The 19,789-nt window shown below is 39.2% G+C and overlaps 1 protein-coding gene across 4 annotated transcripts in view; it reads left to right on the top strand.

Moving 5' to 3' along the window:
- The window catches only part of NFIA (nuclear factor I A), a 400,594-nt gene that overhangs the window by 333,615 nt on the left and 47,190 nt on the right, over nucleotides 1–19,789 (top strand). For 3 of the 4 annotated variants that reach the window (XM_049774403.1, XM_049774402.1, XM_049774400.1), the window contains 2 exons: nucleotides 1,990–2,168; nucleotides 4,373–4,538. In XM_049774403.1, the coding sequence (XP_049630360.1) occupies nucleotides 1,990–2,168; nucleotides 4,373–4,538 (345 nt within the window). The remainder of the gene's footprint in view (nucleotides 1–1,989; nucleotides 2,169–4,372; nucleotides 4,539–19,789) is intronic. The other variant, XM_049774401.1, reaches the window with a different exon arrangement.

The raw sequence follows: 19,789 nt of genomic DNA, 5'->3' as shown, positions 1-19,789 counted from the left end.
GTATTGAACAATGAAGTGAATAGAGAAACTCTTTACTAAGGTGGAGAAGACTGAGAGAAGAACAAGAAGATGATGTTATTCTAGTTTGAGTAGTTCATGTCCAAGGTGCCTTTACTGGTATGATTAATGACCAAACTTGGTGTTGATTGATTGATTTATTCCAAACCAGAATTCATGCCTATGAGTAGTTATTTGTTGGACAGATTAAAAGTTATTTGATTTAGAGGGGGAGGCAGCAGGAGGGAAGAAATAGCCCTTTCCAGCCCCTGGATAGACTTTGATCCTGTAGATGTACATTTGAGTTTCTAGAGAGTAAATATTGTAGGCATCATTCACAGACTTCCCCTTTGGAGGGTGAGGTAAGAAACTGTTGGAAAGCTGAAAGGGTTTGAGCACTTCAATTTACTGGTACCAGGGAACAGTTGGTCATGTGTCCCAGAATGGAAAATCAAGAGAGAGTGACGATCAGGGGAACCCCTCCCCAACCAGGAAAAATGTTATATGATTTAAAGGGTCTCTTCAAATCTTCTAAGAGACTAGACTGTTATGTTCTTTTTCCCTCCTAATTCTTTTTTTCCTTTTTTTATATCTTTATTTAAACACCATGATTACAAACATGACTGTAGTTGGGTTTCAGTTCTTTCAGCCCTCCCTTGCCCAAACTAGAGATGATCTTCTGCCCCTCAAATACTTGACCATGCCAAATATTAGTTCAAAAGGACCAAAATTCCTACAGGCATCCTGGTATTGAGCAAGAAGACTCAGTGGTATGTTGTGCTTGCCTCTTCCTTTGTGGACTCCACTGTGGTCCAGAGAGAGCTCTGGATGGTGACCCTGTCTTGCTCTTAAATTCTGTGTTTTACTCCCACTCCCTGTCAGAATAAAGTCTTATCTCTCTGCCCCCCACAATTTGGGGCACTTCTTTTGTTTTCTCTCTACAGGAACTCCACAAATCCTAAGGTTACAGCCCTTAAAAAAAGTAAGAAAGGAGCAATTCTCTCTTGTGATTTGGAATGGAGCTATTCTGTGAGAAGGGAGAATGACTATCCCAGCCGTATTACTGGGCTCATGTCTCTTCAACCTGCTCTCCTCATGCTGCTCTTATCCTTCAAGAGGCTTTACCACACACTCTTCCAAATCAAGGGCAAAAGTTCTCTCAGAAAAATTATTAATCACCTCCCATAAGTTTTTAAACCTAACCTAATCTTCTTGTGCCAAGGGAATATTACTGGGTTCAACTATCACGGAATAATTGTTGTCTGAGTGTTTTATCAGTTTTTATGGGCTGAGGGCCAAGGGTTTAGAAGGGATTGCTGCCTCTTCGGCCTGTGGTATCCTCTTATCTAAAACATACACATTTCTGAGTTTGGCCTGAAAATGGCAAAGAAAGGTGGGAGTGGAGTGTGGGGATAGGCAAGTGACCTAGACCTTCCACAAAAAGTGAGGTGCCTGAATCACACAGATTCATTAAGTGATCATTTACTATAGACTTCAAAAAAATTTCATCCTGAAATTAGTCCCTGGAAACTTCCTTGAAAGGGGTCTGAGAGCTTTAACAATGAATTATTGTCTATGGATAGCTCAGCATGAAAGGGGATCCATATGGGCAAACTGGAATTTGTCATATGTAATGTCAGTTAAATCAGGTCTAATCTACCCAATACATTTTTTATTGCTTGCTTCATTAAAAAGGCTCTTAAGGTAATGAATAATCTTCGGCTTCACCAACGATTATTAATGCCTTTATAACTTATGGCCACTGAAAGTAGAAAGACAGCTTGAAATTCTACCCTAATCGAAACCTCCATGTTTGCCTTTGAGCCTGAGGAAGAAAATCAAGGCGACTAGGCCAGTGTATAATTCAGTCACATGAGCAGCACTTCGAATGGGGTTGAAAAGGAATTTAAAAAAGGAGCATTGGGGTTAGATTAGACACTGTGGCCGAGCAAAACTTTCTCATCTTAACAATGACATTTTCTTCTCTTTCAGCAAGTCCACATGCGACACCATCGACTCTTCATTTTCCGACATCACCCATCATCCAGCAGCCAGGCCCTTACTTCTCACACCCGGCCATCCGCTATCACCCTCAGGAGACGCTGAAAGAGTTTGTCCAACTTGTCTGCCCTGATGCTGGTCAGCAGGCTGGACAGGTGGGGTTCCTCAATGTAAGGAAACCGCTTTTTTTTTACCCCCATTTCTTTGGAAATATTAGCCGAATGTAAAAATGACAAGGGGAGACCTTAGGACCTCGTGACATTGCACGCTAATGTTCTGCTGACTGACTGCAGGCAAATGTCATATTTATTCTAGATTGTGGGAAAGTTAACTTGCTCAAATAATGATTGGCTGGGGTTTCAAAACAGTGTTTGTGTTAAATTCGCAACTGTCAACTTTATGGGGATAAATCATCGCAGTGTGAACTGTATAACCTTCTACAGTCTGTGGGCTAATAATTCCACCTCATGCGTACTAACCCTCAGGCTTGCAGAGTTGACAAAATAGAAAGACCAAATAATTTAAAATAATGATTTGGGGGTGGTGGTGGGAAGAGGGGGCACAGATGTTTCAGATCAACTGAGTTGATATTTTTTAGAAATACAGTCTTCTAACACTTTAGATCAAGTTGACCAGTACTTGAACTCAAGATGCTGGAAGTACAGTTTATTATAGTTTGTTATTTCTGCAAGTAGTTATCTTTCCCACTTATCTTTGTACAAAGCTAAACAGTATTCAATAGCTCCAAATGAATTTTCTCTTTTTTTCCTCCCTCAAGTAAACCACACAATCACAACCTGAAATCATATTCCAAATGTAATTGGAATCCCAAATGTGATTTAAAAAAATTTTTTTACCCATTTTATGACAAATATAGAGCTAAGTGTTTTCAGTGGATAGTTCAACCTAAAGCCCATAATGATAACAATAAATAAGGTCAAATTAATTTTTCATTTCCTTCAGATGACTGTGCACAGAGCCACAAAGTAACACCAATGATACTGGTCTGATTTAGAAAGTGATATCACACAGTCCTATTGCTAATTTCTCCCCTTGCAAAAAATACCTGATTCTGCATCTCTGAAACAGAACAGGCAGCTTGGACTAATGTCTGGTGATGTGTTAGCAGATACATTTCTGTCTAGACAACAAATCAATATGGTGCCTTTTCCTTTTTGCTTGTGTATTCATTTGCTTGGCTTATTCTAAAGCATTCACTTACAGACTTTTAGCCCCCTCAGAGAGAGCACACGGGTGAGTTTGCTAGCAGGAAAGCGCAGCATTTTGATGGTCAGACAAGATAGTCTTTTAGCAGCCCTACTAAATATCTTAGAGAGCATTGACAGGAACAGACTGCCTCTGCAGAGTCATTAAGGTTTAGCTTCACAGCCTGGGACCACTGAAATTTTATTTGGGTCTGTAAGCTTACACATGAGCCGTTCTATCATTAGTGTAAGAGTATGTCTCAGTCTTACTCTCAAATAAGTCACCTTGGAAAACCATGAAAAAAATAAATTTCATCTAATTTTTCCATCTCTGGCTTTTGTATCAGTAGTCCGGGCATTACCGTCTATAAACTGTCAAAGGCCCCGTTTTTGCATTTTGAGCAAAGTTTTATAGGGGGATTTTTATGGGACTTTTGAAAAACTTGAAAATGAAATGAATGTTCTTGTGTTGAAGGAAAACTTTCTTTTGTTGAAGAGCTGTTATTTGGTTGCACGAACATCAGGCAACCACATAAATATGACTCTTATGGCATATGCTTATATAATTTAAATCAGAATTAGAAGTGATATTTTTCCCTAGCAGGATTTTGACAGCTGAATTCTAAAGTTTCAGTGCCTGATGTTATACAATATGTGAAAGAAATTTTTATGTTCACTTCACATATTTATTAAATGTTATATAATATCAACTTTGAAGAGTGAAAATAAAATATTTTTTCATCTCAGGCATATTTCAAAACTTTATTATTAATTCTGCAACTAGACATGATGAAATAATGCAACAGCTTATAAAATACATACATTAAAATAAATACTTAATAGTCAGAAGAATTATGATGAAGCTTGCAGTCAGAATCAACTCAGACCATTCTAAGCAAAAATCCAGTGACAGACCCATAATCCTCATTGGTGGATTATTCCAGGTATCATTCAAGGGAAAAGTTTAGGAAGCTTTGAGCATAAGTAAGGCCTTAAGAAAAACTCAATAATTCTTCACCCATGTTTTTTAAGAAAGAATTCTAGCACCCAGAAATATAGTAATTTACATTAAAAAAAACACCCAATGAACAATTTTGTTTCAGAAGGAACTAATGGTGAATGTTTATTTCTTCTCTTTCTTGTGGCTGTTTCTTCTTAACTTCCTGCAGCCCAACGGGAGCAGCCAAGGCAAAGTGCACAACCCATTCCTTCCCACCCCAATGTTGCCACCGCCACCACCACCACCGATGGCCAGGCCTGTGCCTCTGCCGGTGCCAGACACAAAACCCCCAACAACATCAACGGAAGGAGGTGCAGCCTCCCCCACCTCACCAAGTAAGTATGGCTGAGAGCAGGCGTTGACCATGAAAAATGCCCTGGGCTCTTGTATATTTACCCAGGCTTTGCCCCACCCACAATGTCCCAGGTTCCAGGGATCACTGATTGATCTCAGTTATGGAGGGAGGGAGGGAGTCTGAGTTTGCAGTCAGAAACAGAACACACTGTGCCCTGCCCTGCTTTCTACCCACTACAACAGCTATAGAAAGGATGGAGTGCTTGAGTAGATGACCATTCATCCCAAGACTGAGATCAAAATATGTTATTACATTGTGTGTTTTGCTTGAATGACTTTGAGTGCTGTCTTCATGATCATCACACATAGAAGCTTTGTATCAATTCTTATAAGTCCAAAGGCTCTCTCCCTTCACTCTAGCCTTGCCTTCCAATATCTTCCGGTCCCCGAGCAATGCACCTGATGAGTTTAAAGGTCAGACACTTCATCCATCAAATAGGAGAAGAAAAAGTCAGGATCAAAGTAACAATTCTAAAGTGTGTACATTGAATATCCGCCAAGACTCAGAGCCTGGCAGGAGATCAGAGCTAGTAGCCATGGCACTTGTGTGTTGATGCTTGGCCGGGAGAGGAAATAGAAGGTAGGGTTGGATAGAAAAAGAAAGGGAACTCCTGGCTCTTTTCTGAATCATATGGGAATGTGTGATCAGACAGTTTAGGATATCAAAAAATTTTAGGTGTTATGAATGTGTACTTGATGAATTAGAGAGAATATATCTTTCCATGTTTCTAATCTATTAGCAATGGAAAAGGATTTGCAAGAATTTGAACACAGTTTTGACTTTTATTTGGTATATGTCAAAGGGGGTAATACTGGAGGTAGAGTTCCCAAGTGAGGGATGAACCACTTGCCCTTGGTAGAGGATGTGATGAGCATCTTCCTCACAATTTTCAGATGGGATAACAGGATAGGAAGGGATTTGACAGTGGCTCAAAGGACAAATTTAAAGGCAGCCTTTAAAAGAAGTAAGACAAGAAAAAAAGAGATCAGCTAAGGAAAAGATTAGAAGATGCCAGGCAAGAAGTATTAAATCAAGAATCTGAGCAGCAGTAATTCAAATTGAATGGAGGAGAGCATGAAAAAGAAAGCTCCAGAGAAATCAAAGCTTTGGGATTGGATAACCTTTAGTGAAGGATACTCACATGTACCTCTTAGTTTACCAGACTTCCAGTGTTGGGAATGCCAGGAACTTCATTGGGCAAAGTGACAAGATGAAAAAAACAAAACAGGATTCTCTGTTGATACAAAAGCCATTGTCTAGTTGCCTCTTGAGGGACTGAAACCAGAATATCTATCTAGAGCTTCCCCTGGACATAGGTCTGAGGGTTAAACTTTGGGTTAGCTAGTGTTTATTCATTTGGATAGTTCGTGCAGAAGTAGTGTGATTGTGCCATGAATTCTGGATTATAGCACAGAGATCAAGAATTCAGAGGCAAATTTTCAGGTACCTACTTCTCCTAGTAAAAGGTAGCTCTACTTTAGTCAACAAATGTGAAAGCTCTAAGTTTCCAGTGACCTAGGAAGCAAACAGGTCTTGGAAACTAAGTTTAGGAAAGAAGTTTCAGAGAAGCAAATGCTCCTAGGTATGATTTGCTTTAGGGCAGGGGGCTCAAACTCGTGGCCCAAGGGCCATTTGCGGCCCTCTGTACAACATTTTGTGACCCTGCACTAGAGGATTATTTTTTTGTTTTGTTTTGTTTTAGTTGTTTGGTCACAACCCCCAATGTTCAAGGCTTACTACTGACTTTGCACTCAAGGATCACCCCGACTTTGCCTCCTGCGGCCCCCAGTTAAATTGAGTTTGAGACCCCTGCTTTAGGGGGTATGAATAAGATTCAGAGTGCATTGGATAGAGTCATCTCCAAAGTCAATAAATTTTTAGTCACTGGGGGATATTGGCTTGTCAAGAGGGAAGTGAATGTGTTGCCTTGATCATGCAACTGGGTCCCTCTTTTCTATTTCTAGCTATACAGGACATTGGCACATTCTTTTAAATACATGTGATAAAATTTTGCCACTTCTTTATAAACTTACCCTCTTTCCTCCAGTTCCCTAAAATGTTTTCTAATAAAGGGGGTCTGATCTTTTTAAGCAGTGTGCAAAAGTGGGAATATAGCTAGTATAATTTAAAATATAGTTGCTCAGTTGTTCACCTTTCAAATTGCTAGCTGTATTTCTCTCTGAATCAGAGCCTCCTTATCTATAAAATAAGAGGAAAACTACCTTTGAAACAGGGTTGAGTAAAGTCAGGCCTGATAGCCATAAACTCCAAATAAAGTGTTTTATTATGAATCTTCTGAAACTTTACCTACTGAAGTCCTGGGAAGACTTTAGGCTTAGGTTCTGGTGAAATACGTATAAAAGAACATGAACATGTGACTCAGACCTCTAAATCAGGCTGATCCCCTGAGTCCATACTTTGGACTATGCTCCATGGAATGAATCACAGTATTCAGTTCAGAAGATACTTCCCATCCTCTCCAGCCAGCATCAAACATTCCTTCAGCATTATGGTCTTGGCACATCCAAGCCTTATGCTTCATGTTCATTAAAATAGTATTTAAGGGTTTCTGGAGAAAATAAAGTATCAGAAGAGAGAGTACCAAAGTTTGATATAGATAGATTGGTACTTTGTTTTTAAATCACAGCAATATAGACTAAAGAAAATTTTACTGATTGGGGCAGCTAAGTTCTTCTTGTATATTTTAGCTCTTGTTTCTGAGTTCACCATAACAGATGGCTTTGTACTACCTATTACCTTATCTTCTCTACTAGTAAGAGAATGAGGTCTGGAAGACCTTTCATGTAGAACATAGAGCCATCTCAGAATTCATAATCTTAAAGCCCAGTGATCCACATTGATGAGATAAGTATCCCTACCTACTCCCCCAATCCAACTAATAGTGTCTTAGATGAGTTCTGAATAAATGGGTCTATAAAATACATGGGAAATTTAGATGAAAAAAAAACATACTATATCCTCTTATCAGTTGAGAATCATTTAGAACTATGGAAAATGGGCTTCCTAAGCTTCAGCCTAAACACATCCGACCATGCTGGCCTCCCCAAGCACTCCCTCAGGGTCTGCTCTCCAGTGCAGAGTTGATGATTGCATGGAGGCCCAGAGAAATAAATTGGTAGTTCTGTCAGTGCCTTCCCCCACTGAGAGAAGGTGACAGAATCAACAGTTCACATCTAAATTCAACTTCCTAGCACATCACATATCAAAAGTAGTGTGGAAGTGAAGAGGATCCTGGAGTATATGGTAGAGAACAAACATAAAGAGGGAAGGAGCTTCCTCCCTATCCCTTAATATTCATCTTAGACCACCTTGTATTTATTCATTTCTTCAGCCTTTACATCTGAAACACCTGTCGTCTGCCAAGTACTAAGTTGGCTGCTTGGGATCTAATAAAATGATTATTCCATACTCCAAAGCAATGTGAGCTGTATTGTGACAGCTGGTAAACATGCAGTTCATAAGGGAAACCCAGGGACAGAGGAATGCTTAGGTGCTACCATACACTTGAAAAGGAATTTAGCCCATGTGTGGGACCTCAGGTATGCTTGAAGGGGTGACATCATAGCTATTTAGTGAGAATAACTTTCTGTGTTGCAACTCTAAATGAGAAAGAACCTTTCTTCTGAAAAACCAGCTGGCGCGGGGTGGGGTGTTCAGGATCTAAAATTGGATTGCCCCTGTATAAAAGAGTTAGTGCCAAATATACAGTTTTATAAATTAGGCACTTTCCTAAAAATTAAAACCACGGAGTGGTTAGGTCCTGTTTATTTTTGTCAGTTTATTCGCACTCACAATCACAAGAAGTCACATCACAACGAGATATTTATTAGGTACAAATATTCAGTATCGGGGCTGGAGAGATAACACAGTGGTAGGGCATTTGCCTTGCATGCAGTCAACTTGGGAGAGACCCAGTTTGATTCCCGGCATCCCCTATGGTCCCTAGCCTGTCAGGGGTGATTTCAAACCATTAATTGTATGACCCAGCAGAGCTTTTTCCATTGAGAACTTTGGAATGGCTTCATGCCTGGGGTTCCTTGAATTCCTAGCTTTCTTTCTCTGGGTCTTGGCTCCCTTCCTTGACAATGGGAATCTCATGGATTGTTCTCTCCCACCAGCAACTTGTCAGGATGAACTAGGGGACAGATGTGCTGTGTTGTAGACAGTTAAAAGTCCAAGGCATCATGCTTAATATCCTCTTATAATGAAATACAAATGCATGCTGGCCCAAAGCAGAGTGTATATTTTTAAACTAATCAGTTGCCTCTGGCACCAATATTTAACTTGCAGCTGTGGCCAGAAAAACAGGGCTCAGGCACATCAGGGGTGGAGGTGGGGCAATAAATACATTTTAATGGGAATAATCCTTACCAGTGGCTTGGAAAATAGGAGAGTGGGAGTGGAGCGAACAGTTCTGCTCTCAAAGAGAACTTTGATGTTGATGATTTATTTGGAGAAAGAGTGATAGAGGGTGTCTGATTTCCTTGAGAATCTGTGACCAATAGAATCAATAGCCTGTAAGAGTAATTCGCAACCAGTTAGTGCTATACCAACTGATTAACTACCTGTGTGGGTCCTGTTACTGAGGGAAAGCCAATTGCTTCTTTTATTCAATTGATCAGTAGTTATTGACTCATTGGCTGTTGTCAAGGAACATTCTAGATGCTAGGATTTTGTTGGAAATGAGAGAGGTCAAAAGCTCTTATATTTTGGAGATGGAAGAAAGCCATCTGACCAAACAGCAAGTGTATTTGGTAGGTGATAGTAAAACAGTGATAAGTGAGTGCTGAAAAGGAAAAGGGAGTATAGTCAGGATAAGTGGAGGTGGACTGTAGCCATGCTGAGGTGATCAGAGAAAAGAAAACTTGATCTAAGATTTGCTCAAAACTGTAGGGATAACTGGAGGAAGGGAGAGGAGTGGGAAGAACTTTCTAAGCAGAAGGAATGGTGATGGTAACATCCCATGCTAGAGGCAGGTAAGAAGTGAACAGTGAGTGAGTCGAAGGAGGTGGCCAGGTCTAAGGGGAATCCCTTGGATGTTTGGGATCTTTCACGAGAGACACTGTTGTTTCTTGATGGCCATCATAAAAATTGAAGCATTTTCTTTGAGAGAGTAAGAAAGGGGCAAGATGAAAGATTCTACTTACACTTTATCAGACACACTGAAGGCTTTGTTGAAAAAAAAAATTGCAAGGAATAAGACAAAAATCAGGAGACTTCTTTTTGTTTGTCTGTTTTAAAAAATCAGAATCTTGAATGTCTTCTACATGCCAGCCACTAACTATTCTGGCATGCAAGGGATGCAAAAGTAAATAGAACAGATGATTTTCTTGCTTGTAGACCAGGAGTCACCAAAGTTTAAGTAAATTAGTTGGTGATCACAAAGAACAATGGAGAATAAAACAGGGTGAATGGGGATGGAAGGGAGGTGACTTGGAGGAACCCAATTTGTACCAATGTGAGATGAGGGGGGAAAATAATTAATAGGTTAGACTGCAAGCTTTGTTGGCACCGTAGGGGTGGGTTGAGTAAAAGTAGTGGTTTTCTCTTAGGAAGAAGTGCTCTGGGCGAGGAGAGGAGATTGAATTCAGCTTGGCCAAACTGTGTCTGAGATTCCCTCAGGGAGTCTCATGGTGAAACTGATGATCATAACATCCCACCTATGGCAGTTCTTTGAAATTCACTGAGTTCCATCTTATCTATTTAGAGGAAAACTTCTTTTCCAATATGTAAGTAGAAAGCAAGTAGAAAGTTGGAGAGATAGTACAAGACTTGAGATGCTTGCCTTACATGCAGCTAACTCCAATTTAATTTCCAACAGTGCATGTGGGCCTAGCACATAGAGCCAAGAATAACCCCCAAATTTCTCCCAAAGTAAATAAGCAAACAAATAGATAGTACCAGAAGAAACTCTGCCTGATGTTTGGATCTATTTCTGGTATGTTCATTCAAAGCACACTATATTTTTTCTTAATTGTTTTGTAAGATCCAATTTTTACATAATGTTAGCAACAAGATTATACTTTAAAGTGGGCTTTTTCAGAAAAGAAATTAAAGATTAGTATCATAGCCTAGAATTATAATTAGGAATTTTAAAAAGTTTTTGAATGAAGAAGAAAGATAAACTATGCATATTATTCCTGGTTAAAAATAATTAGCAACACAAAAACCCTACTTAAAATTGCATAAAAGATCCATAAACATTTTCTCTATTCCTTTTGAGCCATGAATTTTTGTTGTTTTTAAACTCAAATTATATTAAAGTAGAAGCATTAATATCAATTTCTCTTTATTATTTATTTTTATATCTCCAGTGATTCTTGCAGAACCCATATTGTAAAGGACTATGAGCCTCTTAACCACAGACAACAATAACCAATGACTAGGATTGAAATTTTACAGTATAGTCATTAGAAGATATTCAGTCCTTCTTGCTTAGCAAAGCTCTCTACCTATTATTATTCAGTTATTTTGATTGTTATAGTTTAGATCATGGGATTACAAAAGTGGTTGAATTTGATCATGTTGCTATCTGAGTCAGAGAGATAGTATAGTGTATTTGTAAACCAACTGATACCTGGTACCATCTCTCATCCAGGAGTTCCCCCAGGAGAGAATCCTGAGTGCAGAGCCAAGAGTAAGACTTGGGCACTGTTGGGTGTGGCTTAAAACACAAAGCAAAACAAAAAAAATGCATCAATTTACAGAGAGGCTGCATACAACTGACACTGAAGTGTCCACAACCCTCTACCACTGTCTTTACATCATCTCTGGTCCAGCTTTCTTCCCAACCCACCCATCTCCCCCACTATTATTAGGAGTTATGTATGCCATCAGTTCCCTTGGCCACCATCCATGTGTCCCAGACCCTCCCAGTTATTTCTTCCAGTTATTTATTTCCATCTTCCTAAAACTCAAGTCTCCCCATGCTCTTCCTGCCATCTCATAGTGTCAATGAACAAATTATGAAGCCCACTCACATGCCCTTGCATGTCTGAAATTGATAACAGCAACAACAAAGTGTGGAGCTTTTCTAATGGAGGAGGCATTTAAAAAATTGTTTTTATGTGTAGTATCCTGTTTTCATCCTCACCACAGCCCTGCAAAGCAAACATTCAGCCTAATTGAGAAAGACACAGCATGGCAAGATAAGATAACTTTCTCAAGGTCACTTAGACAGGTGTAGGGAGGCATTTTCCTTACCCAGCCCCTTTGAACTTGAGTCCAGACGCTGGGTCATAGCACTTAATCAGAATTTTTTATTTAACTCAAAGCTGCTATAGTTTCACAGCCAAGACCCTATAACAGAGCCATCATTTTATACACACGCACACACACACACACACACACACACACACCACCCTATAGCAGAGGTCAGAAGATGTTGTTAGTGTTTATTTTACTTTAGTACGAATTGGTTTCTATGACCACAAGAATTCTTGTTAGCAGGAAAAGGCGTGGAAGATTGGAGGGGGAGGAGATAAAATAATAACACAAAAAAGCAAAACACAGGAGATGTTTATAAAGGAAGTATTCCCTTATTTCCATAGCTCAGCAGAGTTCAGACTATTGACAAATGCTTAGAAAATTAGTTTCTGGATTTTCATCCAAATAATGACAGGTCTCCTTTTCACTCATCCTTTTGTGTCTGTGTATAACATATTTTAAATCAGTAATTAAATTCAAAGGAAATCATTCAATGGCATGTCATATTTGGACAGTTTTTAGATGACATAAGGACCATGCTTCATCTCGCAGAGGAAAACTGATGAATAATTACAAGAGAATTTTAAAAAGGCATTAGTCTTCATTCCACAAAATGCTTTATCATTCCTTGTCCCTTACATGTATGAGACCCTGAGTTCAATCCCTAGTATTGCTTCAAAATTAACAAGAAAAAGTTCATATTCAGTAAAACTCATTCTTTGCAGTCAGTTCTTCACCTTTTGAAATATTCTTACAGCCAACCACACAGACGGGATACAGAAAATTCCAAAGAACTCTGTCCTCATTCTTGCCATCTCACAAGTATTTGATATCATTAATGCCACACCTTCTTTTACTATGATCTGTTTCCACAATGTTATTAAATCATCTACCAGAGCCTCTGTTGTCTCATCTATCCATTTATATTTAAACACTTCTGAATTTGTAAGAAATCCATATTTATATAAAATTTTTGCGGTTTGGGGGTCATACCCAGTGATGCTCAGGGGTTACTCCTACTGGCAGACTCAGGGGACAATATTGGATACCAGGGATCAAACCTATGTCAGCTACATTCAAGGAACACCCTTTCTGCTATGCTTTCTTTCCAGCCTCCATATTTATATAATTTAAAAATATTTGAGCATAGTGGCATTTCATATTAGGTTAGAGAAAAGTATTACTCGGTAAAGGAAATTTTAGACAAGTCATCCAGAAAAAAATGACATTCCTCACATCAAAATAGATTTAAACTAGAACAAAAATAATCATACAAATATTAGATTTTAAAATACTATAAGGTACCCAAAAAATCCATGTGAGGAAAGACTGATGAATTCTATTCTATAGATATCAAAAGCCTTTGCTGAGCAAAACACCATAAACTCAAAAGGCAAAAAAAAGAAAGTAGAAAATATATTTACAATATGGCAAAAGGCTGTTATATATTATATATAGTTATTAAAATATTAAAGATCATCAATTTAATGGTAGATAAATAGAAAACTTATAAAAGGTATCTTATTCATGTAGCATAAAAGCAATACAAATTAAAGCAAATGTATTGTTTCTTATCAGATTGACAAAGGTCAAAAAGTGTCCCACTCTACTATACTGGTAAAGATGTGAAAGCTTTTCATATTCCCCTAGATAATTAGAGAGCTCAGAATTGATTTAATCTCTCCAGAGACAATTTAGTATTTGAGAGATATAAAAGGACATATATAAGTTACATGTGAATCTATATAATTGCAAAGAATCTAACTAGAAATTATACATGTAGTTGAACCTGTCAACAAAGATTTACTCAACGTTTCATTGCAACATGATTTATAATAGAAATATTGGTAATAACTTAAATATCTGCCAATATGGCATGCACTATAAACCCTTTAAAAATGTAGACTACTTTTTATGAATTTAGAGGATAGTTGCTGAGTTCTGTGCTACTGTCCCCCCTCGTGAGCACTTTCCTTAAAAAAGAATAAAGAGAAGGCTGGAATGATAGCACATTGGGTAGGGTTTTGAGTTCAGAGCCAGGAGTAACCCCTGAGTACCACCAGGTATGGCCCAAAACCCAAAAATAATATAAATAAACAAATAAACAAAAGAGTGCTATAGGTGCTAAAACCTTTTTTAAAAAGAATAAAGAAAGAGGGGCCGGAGAGATAGCACGGAGGTAAGGCGTTTTCCTTGCATTCAGAAGGTCAGTGGTTCAAATCCCGGCATCCCATATGGTCCCCCAAGCCTGCCAGGAGGGATTTCTGAGCATAAAGCCAGGAGTAACCAGTGAGCACTGCCGGGTGTGACCCAAAAAAAAAAAAACAAACAAAAAGAATAAAGAAAGAAGGACAAAAGAAATAGTGAGCCAAAATTTAATTTTGAGTCTGTTTTATTTCCTTTTATAAGTGTGTCATGATAGCATTAAAGATTTTTAATAAAAATAAAATAGTTCAACATACGGGTGCAGCACTAACTTAGACGTTGGTTCCAGGGTGTTGCTCCTATAAGTAATGCTGTAATGAACATCTTGCAGCATAAATCTTTGTCTGTTCTTTTAAGTACTTGTTGCGAATGAATTCCCAAAAGTAGATTTACAGAGTTACAATGCCATTTGAGAGGCTGCAGAAGCCTTTCAAAAGGGAGTGATCCAATATATTGATCGTAGTTTCTTTTTTTAGTAAACCTCAGCTGAATCCAAGGTTTTATCCCCCTGGCTCTCCTCTAATATAATTCTTACCTGTGCCTACCCATACATGATTGTTGCTTCTGATCAATAAATCTTTCCTATCAGTTGAACAACACATCCTACACATAAAAATAAATGGTAGTGATAGAATTTGAGATAGCCGTCAGAAATAACTTTAAGTGAATCTACACAAGGCTGTGTTCTTAGTCTTTGAGATTAATTTTTTAACTACATGTATTGCAGGTACAATTTTGGTAGACCTGTTCAAGAAGCATACATAAAATGCCTCGATAACATACATGTTGGAGCCATAAACTCTAGGCATCCCCTCATATTGCTTAGGTCCTGTTCTTTCTATATACACACATGAATTATCTTAAAATATCTTAGATGTAGCATGAATCCCTGGATCCCTTAAAGGATCCTTACTACAAATAAGAAATACCAGCCAAGCCAAGCCATCTGGCTGAATTGATTCTTTTCATGATGTTTGCGAACTGTTGGTACATTAGACATGTCATGGAGATAGTTACTATCCATGTTAAATAATGCTAATACATGAAAGTTAGAATTCATTAGCTTTTCAGGAAGAAAGCTTGTGGGTTTGTTGTTCTGTAATAATTTACTAGTGATAAGTAGGCTTTAATTTCATGCCCCAAAGGCTGAGTCTCTGTTGTTGGTGTTGGGAACTTGTTTGTAGAGACAAAAGATTTGCAGAGAGAATAGAATGAGGTAACTGACTGACTGCACAGATGTGATCACAATAATGGAAATTCAGCATGGTTATCTTCAAGCGTCCAAACATCTGGGGGGAAATTTGAGCATCCATTCAGTCATGTGGGAGTTTCTGAGTTCCTAAATACCAGAGCATGAGTGAGTGCAAGCTGTGTGTGTTTCCAGGGCTTTTTCAGGCTATCAGTAATGCCGACCCATCCCCTGTAAGCTTGTCAATACCCATAGATTGGTTGGGAGGAAACACTCCACTTTCCTGACATTCCTTCTGTGACCTTGCAAGAAATAGTGCTGTCCATAGCTCCTCAATGAGTTCAATTGTAATGGGTTTTGTTCAGAAATGAGTTCATCTATTTTCTAATCGTTTCTGTGCTATATGAAGAAATGGCAATCAGTTGCTCTGCAAACCTTTGTTCTTTAAAAGAGCATGGCAGGAAAAGACTTCAGTGAGGGATTTCATCCCATCTCTGTTTGGAGGGTGCAACTGATTATTTTCTCCAGCACTCCCTCTTCACTGTCAGGGGTCACTGTCAGCCTCTGAATAAAGTACCCAGGAGTACTCAGGTTCTGGTTATTTATACTTCCCAGGCAGGTTCCTGTTCCTGCCATTCTGTTACTAGCACTCTCCCAGGGAGGTAGTGGCAGTCCAGGACATCCGTCCCAAATGAAGTGGAACTTCTGACTCATTGGTTTTGGAGAAGAGTCCCCACCTGGAATCTGCCTGACTTGCTGAAAGTAAGGGCACAGGGGCAGTACATGGGAGAGCTGAGCTAAGCAGGGCAAGGGTGAGGGCATGAGGATGTCTGTGGAGACTAGAAACTGGGCATATGTGTGTTATGAATTATTTCTTCCTCTTAAAAGGAAAATAAATTCAGTAGGCAATTCCCCCTCAGAACTCAAACACTCAGGTCTCTGACCCTTAGTACTACCCAACCTCTTCTGCTTTCCTCCCTTCTACCTATGTTTCCATGTTCTTGGGCTTCTGTGGCCTTTGTTGGGACTTGCTACTGTCTTTGCCAGCCTGTCTCACATGCCCTCTTCATCTCTTCTAGAAAGACTTTTGTGTATGGCCCTGGTTGTTCCTCTCCTGCCCCTTTACATACAGTTTTATTTCTAGACTCACAAGCAGTTCTGTCTTCCTTTTCTGTGCTCATTCTTTTTAGATCCTCATGTTTAAGAGGTGAGAGTGGGACCTAATCACCTTTGATTCTCCCAGAGTGGGGCATATAACTTAGCAGTAGAACACTTGCTTGGCATGTACGACAGTCTGGGTTCGATCCCCAGCACCTCCAGTACAGCAACCACTATAAAAATAGTCTTCTCAGAGGCTCAGTCTAGAACTGTCCCAGAGCTCAAGACAAAATATGAATATTTGAATAGACATCTTTGACCAGGTGTTCCAGAAGTCAGGCTAGGTACAGTTTCAGGGAGTGAAGGAGGATCATAGCATTGGGATCACAGAGGGAGCAAGGCACAGATTTTTTCTTTTTTCTTAGTTACCAGTTTGTAGTCTAAGAAGTCTGGGTGGAGTGGGGGGGGGGGACCCATTGCTTCTCTCTCTCAAGTGAGTCCAGAATCTCTGACCCAAGGCTTCTCCCTCTTCAATTTTCCTCCCAGGACAGTGAGCTGGACCTGTTCCTGTCCAAGTGCTTTAGGACCCAGAGATACCACTTGGCTGCCCTTGTCCAGTATTCTCTGTACACTGGAGGGAGATTAGATTGGCCCAAAGGGCACTTTAGTCCCCAATGGCCCCTGATACTTATGGTGGGAATAAAAAAAGCAAAGCACTCAATGGCAATAGTGAAGGAATGTGGGCACTTGGATGGTGGGACTGGCATCAGGGCCAAAGCATGATTTACACTCTTGTACATCCCAATTCAGAATTCAAAAGCAAAGAGTAGTTGATCGTATTTCAGTGGCATATGGAAGCTGATCTGAATGTTCTCCTCTGCTCAATAGTGATGATCTAGTTTAGTGATTGCTTATGCTTCACAAGTTGATGTGTACAGGCTACAATTGGAGTTAATTAAAGGCCAGTCAAATGCTTTAAGGGTCAAGACCTTCTCTCACATTTGGCTGTTTCTGGTTTGATTCCCAGCACACCATAGGGTTCCCTAGCACCCTACTAGGAATGACTCCTGAGTATAGAAACAGGAGTAAGCCCTGAGCACTGCTGGGTATGGCCTTATTTCTTTGTGTCTGTGTTAACTAAACCACATTATATTAGAAACCACTGGTAGTATGTGCCCTTGGTAAATTGTTTAAACTATACCCTACATCTGACCACTTTCCAAACCAGCAACCTGAATTCCTATTTTCTGGCCTGTCTGATTTCAGTAATTTAATATCAGTGGACATTGGCACAAATATTTTAACATCTTGATATAATTTCCTTGGGTCCTTCTTCATCCCTCACACACACACACACACACACACACACACACACACACACACACACACACACCCAAATAGCAGGAAAGATGTGAACTTCATTACTCAGAAGCATTGGCTATATTTTAGCCTCTAGTCAAGTAAACTTATTAAAGGGCAAGGGCAGACTGTTAGGCAGACCCTGGACTGATGGATTAGCCGGAAAAGTTAGGCCTCCCAGACACAGCTCTTACTCTTTAGATAGAAGAGCCTTGTAAACACTCTGAGAGCATCTCAAGACAAACACAAACCCTGAGGCTCTGTTGGGTTCCCAGACAGACAGGGACACCCCTTATGATGTCATAGAGGGGTTCTCCCAAGGAGCCTCTGTCTCCTTTTAAAATGTTAACATATATTTTAATTTCTACTTTTATTTCTTATTTAGACACTTTGATTTCTAAAGAGGGTTTGGCCCCTTTTCTTAAACACGTTAAAAATTTTCAGAGATAAAAACATTGCAGATGTGTTAGAATCCTCAAAACAAACTCATCCTTCCACCCCATTAACACCAAGTATTTCTGGTTTTAATATCTTCGTAAAATATTTAAACAACTACCCTCTACACAGTGGTATCACGAGTTATTCTCCCCTATGCAAACTAAATTAGCATGTTAGAGCACACTGTTAGATTAACAGACTAAGAGTAACGTGCTGAAATATAAAGCAACAGTTCAGATCTCAGACAATTAGGAAACTGAATATCAAATCACAGCACCCACAAAAATAATAAAAATAAAAACTTTCAGGGAGAGAGTCCAGCCTCCACAGAGTCCTTGTAAAACAATTACTTATTTTCAAAAAAGTTCTTTTTTTTGTTTTTGTTTTTTGGGCCATACCTGGCGGTGCTCAGGGGTTACTTCTGGCTATCTGTTCAGAAATAGCTCCTGGCAGGCACAGGGGACCATATGAGTTGCCAGGATTCGAACCAACCACTTTAGGTCCTGGATTGGCTGCTGCGGTATCTCTCCAACCTCCCAAAAAAGTTCTCCCAAGCCATCCCCCCCACACCCAGTACTGGTTTAGAACCCTTGCTCAGCCCACTGTACAATGCCTTTCCTTAGGCAGGACTTAAATTGCTTAAGGGAAGAATGAAAGAAGTCACCAGGTATAAGAGAAGTGAAATACAGATTTTTCAGTCTCAGGGAGCAAATTCTGGCTTAGGCTTTGGACATTTACCCTTGTGGCTGGGGCTAAGTTAAAACTTCTGAATAACATGAAGAAATACATTAAGCAGTGGGGTCTACCCACCCCCCATAGCAGGTAGGGTGCTTGCCTTGCTCACAGTTGACCCAAGTTGAATTCCTGGTGACCTCCTCTCCCAAAAATTTTAATATAAAATAAAAAGAGGGTAAAAAAGAGGGTCAGATTTGTACAAATGAAAGTAGATTGAAGTTTCTGAAAGGAATGACTCAGTATGGTTTTAGGGAAATGATTTGTGGTGATGTTGTTCAGATAGGCAAAGTGACTGCTAAAAAAAAAACAAACACTCTCCATCCCAGAAGCAGTCAAAGAATCGATAATCTGAATTCTAATAGGACTTCTAATAGTCCTATTTCTACAAGGACTTTTACTATGAGTTTAGAGCTAATTGATTTCCCTGTTGCCTTTATAAAAAAAATGATCAAATATCCCTAAATAGTCACTTAGAGCTCCTCCCAGATGCCTACAAAAATCTCCCAGAAAGTTATTTTTGGAATTCATAATTTCCTGAAGCTCTCTTTTTTTGCAGCATTTGATTACTGCTGTTGTAAATAGGGCAAGAATTATAATTAAGGAAGATATGAATGTGATATAATAGCACAGTAAACACAGTTGTATATAATTAATTATCACATTGCCCCCTATTGCTTGATTTTATATTCATGTTGAAACCTCTTCACTGTGCATAGATAATTGATTCACTATGATATATGTGGTTGTTGAAATAATTTTCAATTGAGGCATTTTGTTCACATTATAACTCCCTTCTTGCACCATGTCTTTGGGAGAATCAAACTTAATGTGTGACCTATCATTTCTGGAACTACCCCTTGTTAGACAGGAACTTGCTTACTGCCTATTTGAGCTGCAGTCATGGAAACTAAGCCAGATTTTTTTTTCTTCCTTTTCTTGTTTTTCCTATTTCCTTAATTTTTCCCAGAAGCTTTTTCTGT

This window comes from Suncus etruscus, chromosome 6 (genome assembly GCF_024139225.1).
Source record: "Suncus etruscus isolate mSunEtr1 chromosome 6, mSunEtr1.pri.cur, whole genome shotgun sequence".
NCBI classification, from domain to species: domain Eukaryota; kingdom Metazoa; phylum Chordata; class Mammalia; order Eulipotyphla; family Soricidae; genus Suncus; species Suncus etruscus.
This window is presented reverse-complemented; position numbering and strand designations above follow the sequence as displayed.